Raw genomic sequence first — 10,777 nt, 5'->3', positions numbered from 1 at the left:
AAATAGAAGATGTATAATCCAGAATATTGGCACACCGATGGCCCAATTTTAGTCATGAAATTGTGGATGGGAGAGGGAAGGCCAGGACTCAGTTATATGGATAAATACCCACTCACCATCATAACACTGGAGTAGAAGCTAGGTCACACTAGAAGAATTTCATATACATATGTAAAGAAAAGTCCTTTCATGTAACTTACTGCCATCATTTTAAAAATAATAACAACACTACATACTTGATATTTGAGACTTATCTCCTGATACCTTAAATGCATTGAAACATTTAATCCTCATTTATTTTTCCAACAACCCGGAAAGGAAGTGGTCATTTTGCATTTGTGAATAAAGAAATTAAGGTATCTTTTTCTATAACCCACAAAACCAGAACCAAACCCATTGCCATCAAGTCGATTCCAACTCCTAGAGACCATATAAAAATAAATAAATAAATAAATAAACCCATTGCCGTCGAGTTGATTCCAACTCATAGCGACCATATTAAAAAAAAAAAAAACTGCCCCATAGAGTTTCCAAGGAGTACCTGGTAGATTTGAACTGCTGACCTTTTGGTTAGCAGTCCTAGCACTTAACCACTGAGGGCCAGGGTTTCTATAACCCAGAAAAGGAGGTATCACAGAGACTATATCTACATGGGTCTAGCACCTGGAATATATATCCCGATATAAAGGCAGGTAATCCCCACCATGATCGATTAGATTTTCCTTGTTAATCATGTGTTCAATACCTGTCAAGTGTGTTGTTTCAGTCTGTACCACGAGTGGCACAAGGGCTTTTATAGGACTCTGTTTTGAAGTAAGGCATATTAAATGTTTCCCGCATTTTGTGAATTTGAACTTTCAAATTTTTAAATGAAATTAACATCTGTATTAAAATTTTGTAAATGTCCTTACGTAATTATCATTATAGAAATGAAAAAAGAAAGTTTAGTAATTATCCATATACCTATCACTTAAACTTTTTAACTTATTTTTATTTTTTCTTCATATATCCATATGTATAAAAATAAATAAATGAGGGCGGAGCCAAGATGGCGGACTAGGCAGACGCTACCTCGGATCCCTCTTACAACAAAGACACGGAAAAACAAGTGAATCGATTACATACATAACAATCTACAAACCCTGAACAACAAACACAGATTTAGAGACAGAGAACGAACTAATACGGGGGAACAGCGATTGTTTCCAGAGCCTGGAGCCAGCGTACCAGTCAGGTACCGCACAAGCACAGAGAGCTGCTCCACCCCCCTGAACTAACCCCGGGAGGGGGACCAGCCGGTTCCGCAGGCAGCGTGGGACGCAGCCCGTAGGAGAAGTCCCCAGGAGGCAGTGACTGGTCGTGGAGCAGAAAGAGCAGCGTCCGAGCTGGGGAACCATCCCGCCGGGATTTGGACTGGACGCAGGTACGGCATAAACACGGAGAGTTGCTCCACCCCCTGAACTAACCCCGGGAAGGGGACCAGCCGGGTCGCGCGGGCGGCGTGGGACGCAGCCGGTAGGAGAAGTCCCCAGGAGGCAGCGACTGGTATTGGAGCGGGGAGAACAGCGTCCCAACCGGGACACTCGGTCACGGCACAAACACGGGGAGCTGCTCAACCCATCTGAACTAACCCCGGGAGGAGGCCCAACTGGCTCTCGGGTGTGGCACGGCCACGCGGCTAGAGGGACGAGTAGTCCCCGGGAGGCAGCGAATGATTTTGGAGTCGAGAGTGCACCGTCCCAGTAGGGGAGCCTTGACGCTGGGCATGGGGCTGGAAGCGGAGAATCTGACCGTGACTCCAGCGGGCCAGACCCCCCGGGGGCAATCTCCACAAAGCCAGCACACATAGGCGACGCGCCCCGTGGGAATCTCAGATATAATAGTCATTCCAAGCAAGACAAGCAACTCTGGCTATATTCTGAGGTGCTACTCTCCTATCTCTCTGTTCCCTCCCCCACCCTCCCCAGGCGGCTTCATTAACATCTGAATAGCCTGAGCCAGAGGGAGAACTCTGATAGGGATCTGACTGCATTTTTTTTTTTAGCGGATTTTCTGGAAAAACTAGTGTCCCAGTGATGGCTCGGAGACAACAATCCATATCAAACCACTTAAAGAAGCAGACCGTGACAGCTTCTCCAACCCCCCAAACAAAAGAATCAAAACCTTTCCCAAATGAAGATACAATCTTGGAATTATCAGATACAGAATATAAAAAACTAATTCACAGAATGCTTAATGATATCACAAATGAAATTAGGATAACTGCAGAAAAAGCCAAGGAACACACTGATAAAACTGTTGAAGAACTCAAAAAGATTATTCAAGAACATACTGGAAAAATTAATAAGTTGCAAGAATCCATAGAGAGACAACATGTAGAAATCCAAAAGATTAACAATAAAATTACAGACTTAGACAACACAATAGGAAGTCAGAGGAGCAGACTCGAGCAATTAGAATGCAGACTGGGACATCTGGAGGACCAGGGAATCGACACCAACATAGCTGAAAAAAAATCAGATAAAAGAATTAAAAAAAATGAAGAAACCCTAAGAATTATGTGGGACTCTATCAAGAAGGATAACCTGCGGGTGATTGGAGTCCCAGAACAGGGAGGGGGGACAGAAAACACAGAGAAAATAGTTGAAGAACTCCTGACAGAAAACTTCCCTGACATCATGAAAGACGAAAGGATATGTATCCAAGATGCTCATCGAACCCCATTTAAGATTGATCCAAAAAGAAAAACACCAAGACACATTATCATCAAACTCACCAAAACCAAAGATAAACAGAAAATTTTAAAAGCAGCCAGGGAGAAAAGAAAGGTTTCCTTCAAGGGAGAATCAATAAGTTCTGACTACTCAGCAGAAACCATGCAGGCAAGAAGGGAATGGGACGACACATACAGAACACTGAAGGAGAAAAACTGCCAGGCAAGGGTCATATATCCAGCAAAACTCTCTCTGAAATATGAAGGCGAAATTAAGATATTTACAGACAAACACAAGTTTAGAGAATTTGCAAAAACCAAACCAAAGCTACAAGAAATACTAAAGGATATTGTTTGGTCAGAGAACCAATAATATCAGATATCAGCACAACACAAGGTCACAAAACAGAACGTCCTGATATCAACTCAAATAGGGAAATCACAAAAACAAACAAATTAAGATTAATTCAAAAAAAAAATACACATAACAGGGAATCATGGAAGTCAATAGGTAAAAGATCACAATAATCAAAAAGAGGGACTAAACACAGGAGGCATTGAACTGCCATATGGAGAGTGATACAAGGCGATATAGAACAATACAAGTTAGGTTTTTACTTAGAAAAACAGGGGTAAATAATAAGGTAACCACAAAAAGGTGTAACAACTCTATAACTCAAGATAAAAACCAAGAAAAACGTAACGACTCAACTAACATAAAGTCAAGCACTATGAAAATGAGGATCTCACAATTTACTAAGAAAAACGCCTCAGCACAAAAAGTATGTGGAAAAATGAAATTGTCAACAACACACATAAAAAGGCATCAAAATGACAACACTAAACACTTATTTATCTATAATTACCCTGAATGTAAATGGACTAAATGCACCAATAAAGAGACAGAGAGTCATGGACTGGATAAAGAAACACGATCCATCTATATGCTGCCTACAAGAGACACACCTTAGACTTAGAGACACAAACAAACTAAAACTCAAAGGATGGAAAAAAGTATATCAAGCAAACAATAAGCAAAGGAGAAGAGGAGTAGCAATATTAATTTCTGACAAAATAGACTTTAGACTTAAATCCACCACAAAGGATAAAGAAGGACACTATATAATGATAAAAGGGACAATTGATCAGGAAGACATAACCATATTAAATATTTATGCACCCAATGACAGGGCTGCAAGATACATAAATCAAATTTTAACAGAATTGAAAAGTGAGATAGATACCTCCACAATTATAGTAGGAGACTTCAACACACCACTTTCGGAGAAGGACAGGACATCCAGTAAGAAGCTCAACAGAGACACGGAAGATCTAATTACAACAATCAACCAACTGGACCTCATTGACTTATACAGAACTCTCCACCCAACTGCTGCAAAATATACTTTTCTTTCTAGCACACATGGAACATTCTCTAGAACAGACCACATATTAGGTCATAAAACAAACCTTTGCAGAGTCCAAAATATCGAAATATTACAAAGCATCTTCTCAGACCACAAGGCAATGAAGCTAGAGATCAATAACAGAAAAACTAGGGAAAAGAAATCAAATACTTGGAAAATGAACAATACCCTCCTGAAAAAAGACTGGGTTATAGAAGACATCAAGGAGGGAATAAGGAAATTCATAGAAAGCAATGAGAATGAAAATACTTCCTATCAAAACCTCTGGGACACAGCAAAAGCAGTCCTCAGAGGCCAATTTATATCAATAAATGCACACATACAAAAAGAAGAAAGAGCCAAAATCAGAGAACTGTCCCTACAACTTGAACAAATAGAAAGTGAGCAACAAAAGAATCCATCAGGCACCAGAAGAAAACAAATAATAAAAATTAGAGCTGAACTAAATGAATTACAGAACAGAAAAACAATTGAAAGAATTAACAAAGCCAAAAGCTGGTTCTTTGAAAAAATTAACAAAATTGATAAACCATTGGCTAGACTGACTAAAGAAATACAGGAAAGAAAACAAATAACCCGAATAAGAAATGAGAAGGACCACATCACAACAGAACCAAATGAAATTAAAAGAATCATTTCAGATTAATATGAAAAATTGTACTCTAACAAATTTGCAAACCTAGAAGAAATGGATGAATTCCTGGAAAAACACTACCTACCTAAACTAACACATTCAGAAGTAGAACAACTAAATAGACCCATAACAAAAAAAGAGATTGAAACGGTAATCAAAAAACTCCCAACAAAAAAAAGCCCTGGCCCGGACGGCTTCACTACAGAGTTCTACCAAACTTTCAGAGAAGAGTTAACACCACTACTACTGAAGGTATTCCAAAGCATAGAAAATGACGGAATACTACCCAACTCATTCTATGAAGCCACCATCTCCCTGATACCAAAACCAGGTAAAGACATTACAAAAAAAGAAAATTATAGACCTATATCCCTCATGAACATTGATGCAAAAATCCTCAACAAAATTCTAGCCAATAGAATCCAACAACACATCAAAAAAATAATTCACCCTGATCAAGTGGGATTTATACCAGGTATGCAAGGCTGGTTTAATATCAGAAAAACCATTAATGTAATCCACCACATAAATAAAACAAAAGACAAAAACCACATGATCTTATCAATTGATGCAGAAAAGGCATTTGACAAAGTCCAACACCCATTCATGATAAAAACTCTTACCAAAATAGGAATTGAAGGTAAATTCCTCAACATAATAAAGGGCATCTATGCAAAGCCAACAGCCAATATCACTTTAAATGGAGAGAACCTGAAAGCATTTCCCTTGAGAACGGGAACCAGACAAGGATGCCCTTTATCACCGCTCTTATTCAACACCGTGTTGGAAGTCTTAGTCAGGGCAATTAGGCTAGACAAAGAAATAAAAGGTATCCGGATTGGCAAGGAAGAAGTAAAGTTATCACTATTTGCAGATGACATGATTATATACACAGAAAACCCTAAGGAATCCTCCAGAAAACTACTGAAACTAATAGAAGAGTTTGGCAGAGTCTCAGGTTATAAAATAAACATACAAAAATCACTTGGATTCCTCTACATCAACAAAAAGAACACCGAAGAGGAAATTACCAAATCAATACCATTCACAGTAGCCCCCAAGAAGATAAGATACTTAGGAATAAATCTTACCAAGGATGTAAAAGACCTATACAAAGAAAACTACAAAGCTCTACTACAAGAAATTCAAAAGGACATACTTAAGTGGAAAAACATACCCTGCTCATGGATAGGAAGACTTAACATAGTAAAAATGTCTGTTCTACCAAAAGCCATCTATACATTTAACGCACTTCCGATCCAAATTCCAATGTCATATTTTAAGGGGATAGAGAAACAAATCACCAATTTCATATGGAAGGGAAAGAAGCCCCGGATAAACAAAGCACTACTGAAAAAGAAGAAGAAAGTGTGAGGCCTCACCTTACCTGACTTCAGAACCGATTATACAGCCACAGTAGTCAAAACAGCCTGGTATTGGTACAACAACAGACACATAGACCAATGGAACAGAATTGAGAACCCAGACATAGATCCATCCACGTATGAGCAGCTGATATTTGACAAAGGACCAGTGTCAATTAACTGGGGAAAAGGTAGCCTTTTTAACAAATGGTGCTGGCATAACTGGATATCCATTTGCAAAAAAATGAAACAGGACCCATACCTCACACCATGCACAAAAACTAACTCCAAGTGGATCAAAGACCTAAACATAAAGACTAAAACGATAAAGATCATGGAAGAAAAAATTGGGACAACCCTAGGAGCCCTAATACAAGGTATAAACAGAATACAAAACATTACCAAAAATGATGAAGAGAAACCCGATAACTGGGAGCTCCTAAAAATCAAACACCTATGCTCATCTAGAGACTTCTCCAAAAGAGTAAAAAGACCACCTACAGACTGGGAAAGAATTTTCAGCTATGACATCTCCGACCAGCGCCTGATCTCTAAAATCTACATGATTCTGTCAAAACTCAACCACAAAAAGACAAACAACCCAATCAAGAAGTGGGCAAAGGATATGAACACACATTTCACTAAAGAAGATATTCAGGCAGCCAACAGATACATGAGAAAATGCTCTCGATCATTAACCATTAGAGAAATGCAAATTAAAACTACGATGAGATTCCATCTCACACCAGCAAGGCTGGCATTAATCCAAAAAACACAAAATAATAAATGTTGGAGAGGCTGCGGAGAGATTGGAACTCTCATACACTGCTGGTGGGAATGTAAAATGGTACAACCACTTTGGAAATCTATCTGGTGTTATCTTAAACAGTTAGAAATAGAACTACCATACAACCCAGAAATCCCACTCCTAGGAATATACCCTAGAGATACAAGAGCCTTCATACAAACAGATATATGCACACCCATGTTTATTCCAGCTCTGTTTACAATAGCAAAAAGCTGGAAGCAACCAAGGTGTCCATCAATGGATGAATGGGTAAATAAATTGTGGTATATTCACACAATGGAATACTACGCATCGATAAAGAACAGTGACGAATCTCTGAAACATTTCATAACATGGAGGAACCTGGAAGGCATTATGCTGAGCGAAATGAGTCAGAGGCAAAAGGACAAATATTGTATAAGACCACTATTATAAGATCTTGAGAAATAGTAAACCTGAGAAGAACACATACTTTTGTGGTTACGAGGCGGGGAGGGAGGGAGGGAGGGAGAGGGTTTTTTATTGATTAATCAGTAGATAAGAACTGCTTTAGGTGAAGGGAAAGACAACACTCAATACATGGAAGGTCAGCTCAGTTGGACTGGACCAAAAGCAAAGAAGTTTCCGGGATAAAATGAATGCTTCAAAGGTCAGCGGAGCAGGGGCGGGGGTCTGGGGAACATGGTTTGCAGGGACTTCTAAGTCAATTGGCAAAATAATTCTATTATGAAATCATTCTGCATCCCACTTTGAAATGTGGCATCTGGGGTCTTAAATGCTAACAAGCGGCCATCTAAGATGCAGCAATTGGTCTCAACCCACCTGGAGCAAAGGAAAATGAAGAACACCAAGGCCACACGACAACTAAGAGCCCAAGAGACAGTAAGGGCCACATGAACCAGAGACCTACGTCATCCTGAGACCAGAAGAACTAGTTGGTGCCCGGCCACAATCGATGACTGCCCTGACAGGGAGCAGAACAGAGAACCCCTGAGGGAGCAGGAGATCAGTGGGATACAGACCCCAAATTCTCATAAAAAGACCAAACTTAATGGTCTGACTGAGACTGGAGGAATCCCGGCGGCCACGCTCCCCAGACCTTCAGTTGACACAGGACAGGAACCATCCCCAAAGACAACTCATCGGAAATGAAAGGGACTGGTCAGCGGGTGGGAGAGAGACGCTGATGAAGAGTGAGCTAATTATATCAGGTGGACACTTGAGATTGTGTTGGCAACTCTTGTCTGGAGGGGGGATGGGAGGATAGAGAGAGAGGGAAGCCGGCAAAATTGTTACGAAAGGAGAGACTGAAAGGGCTGACTCAAGAGGGGGAGAGCAAGTGGGAGTAGGGAGTGAGATGTATGTAAACTTATATGTGACAGACTGATTGGATTTGTAAATGTTCACTTGAAGCTCAATAAAAGTTATTAAAAAAAAAAAAACCACAATGAGATACCATCTCACAAAAAAATAAATAAATAAATAAATAAATAAATAAATAAATAAATAAATAAATAAATAAATAAATAAATAAATAAATAAATAAATAAATAAATAAATAAATAAATAAATAAATAAATAAATAAATAAATAAATAAATAAATAAATAAATAAATAAATAAATAAATAAATAAATAAATAAATAAATAAATAAATAAATAAATAAATAAATAAATAAATAAATAAATAAATAAATAAATAAATAAATAAATAAATAAATAAATAAATAAATAAATAAATAAATAAATAAATAAATAAAACGACACCCATTGCCATCAAGTTGATTCCGAGTCATAGAGACACTATAGGACAGGATAGAAGTCTCCACATGTTTTGTAAGGAGAGGCTGGTAGATTCAAAATGCCAAATTTTTGGATATCAGCCAAACTCTTAACCACTGCTCCACCAGGAACCCCATCTATGTATATGTATATGTGTGTGTGTAAGTATTGTGTATATGTGCATGTATATGTATGTGTACATTTGCATCTACATGTACATGTACATCTAGACCTACATCTTTATCTGTGTCTATTTCTACCTCTGTATCAGGGTTTCTCAACTTCTGCCTTGGTGACATTTTGGACAGGAAATTTTGTCATTGTGGGGAGTTACTCTGTATATAGCACAATGTCTAATAACATTCCTGGTTTCCGGTAGGTACCAGTAGTGCCCTTCTCCTAGTTGTGACATCCAAAATGTCTCAGGCATTGACAAATGTTCTTTGGGGAGCAAATTTTCCCCAACTGATAATAAGATAGATTTTCCTCTCTTTCCCTCTATCTTTATGTACCCAGCCCAGTACCCACTTCATGTACCTATGCTTTATTTGTGGGAGGTGGGTTTAATTTCAAATAACTATATTGGATAGTTTGGATTATCTTAATCATTTAGCGTATTGCCTTTGTATACTAAAAATATACCAGTCGATGCTACATAAAACCTATTGACTATGCTGATGTCTCTATCCGGAACAGGTTTCCTGATAGAACAAGATGGACAAAGACAATCTAATAGCACTAAATGAATTCATTCTGACGGGAATCACAGACCGCCCTGAGCTGCAGGCTCCATTGTTCGGGCTGTTCCTCATCATCTACATGATCTCAGTGGTGGGCAACTTGGGCATCATCATCCTCACCAAGATGGACTCTGAGCTACAAACACCCATGTACTTTTTTCTCAGACACCTGGCTATCACTGATCTTGGTTATTCAACAACTGTGGGACCCAAAATGCTAGTCAATTTTGTTGTGGATGATAATATAATCTCCTATTACTTTTGTGCTACACAACTAGCATTCTTTATTTTGTTCATAAACGGTGAACTTTTCATTTTGTCAGCAATGTCCTATGACCGATATGTGGCCATCTGTAACCTTCTGCTCTATACACTCACTATGTCGCAAAGGGTGTGTTGGGTGCTGGTGGCAATCCTCTATATTTATTGTGCATTTATTTCTCTTCTCATCACCATAAAGATTTTTAGTTTATCCTTCTGTGGCTACAATGTCATCAGTCATTTCTACTGTGACCTGAACCCTTTGTTATCTTTGCTCTGCTCAAACACACATGAAATTCAATTGATCATTCTCATCGCAGCATCTATTGATGTGATTAAATCCCCTTTAATAGTGCTTGTTTCCTACCTGCTTGTTTTTGTAGCCATTCTCAGGATGAACTCAGCTGTGGGCAGGCACAAGGCCTTCTCCACCTGTGGATCCCACCTGACGGTTGTGGTAGTGTTCTATGGGACTTTAATCTTTATGTACATGCAGCCCAAGTCCAGTCATTCCTTTGATGGTGATAAAGTAGCTTCCATATTTTATACCCTTGTTATCCCCATGTTGAATCCCTTGATTTGTAGCTTGAGGAACAAAGACGTAAAATACGCCCTACATAGGACACGGAAAAAAATATGCAACATCTTTTCTACAGTTTGATGCATCATATGGTTCCTATAAATTACATGATTGGCTTCAGACCTTGTCTGTTTGCCTCCATAGGGTATAGCATGCACAAATATATTCCACATATATTTATAAATATCTTATGTGCCAGTCACTCTTCTAAATGCATTGATCAATAAAAGAATAAAAACATTTGCCTTCCTTGAACTGAAGAGGTGGATCACAAATGTAACAATTAAGTAAATTTTATAGTAAAGAAGAATGTGCTGGGGCCCTGGTGGCACAGCAATTAATGTGCTTGGCTGCTAACTGAAAGATCAGTGGTTCAAACCCACCAGCCAATACCTGGGAGAAATACGTGGCAGTTGGCATCCATTGATTTACAGCTTTGGAAACCCTATGGGGCAGTTCTAATCTGTCCTATAGGATCACTATGAGTCAG

The 10,777-nt window shown here is 38.8% G+C and overlaps 1 protein-coding gene across 1 annotated transcript; it reads left to right on the top strand.

Moving 5' to 3' along the window:
* The first annotated feature begins 9,420 nt into the window (after positions 1–9,420).
* On the top strand, positions 9,421–10,368 carry LOC126080314 (olfactory receptor 8K3-like). The gene has a single exon (XM_049891566.1). The coding sequence runs from the start codon at positions 9,421–9,423 to the stop codon at positions 10,366–10,368; it is 948 nt and encodes a 315-aa protein (XP_049747523.1).
* The last annotated feature ends 409 nt before the right edge of the window (positions 10,369–10,777 follow it).

The sequence above is a fragment of the Elephas maximus genome, chromosome 7 (genome assembly GCF_024166365.1).
Source record: "Elephas maximus indicus isolate mEleMax1 chromosome 7, mEleMax1 primary haplotype, whole genome shotgun sequence".
NCBI classification, from domain to species: Eukaryota; Metazoa; Chordata; class Mammalia; order Proboscidea; family Elephantidae; genus Elephas; species Elephas maximus.
This window is presented reverse-complemented; position numbering and strand designations above follow the sequence as displayed.

What these genes read in the sequence shown, in the direction of transcription:
- LOC126080314 (XM_049891566.1), top strand. Translation starts at nt 9,421, where the DNA reads ATGGACAAAGACAATCTAATAGCACTAAATGAATTCATTCTGACGGGA.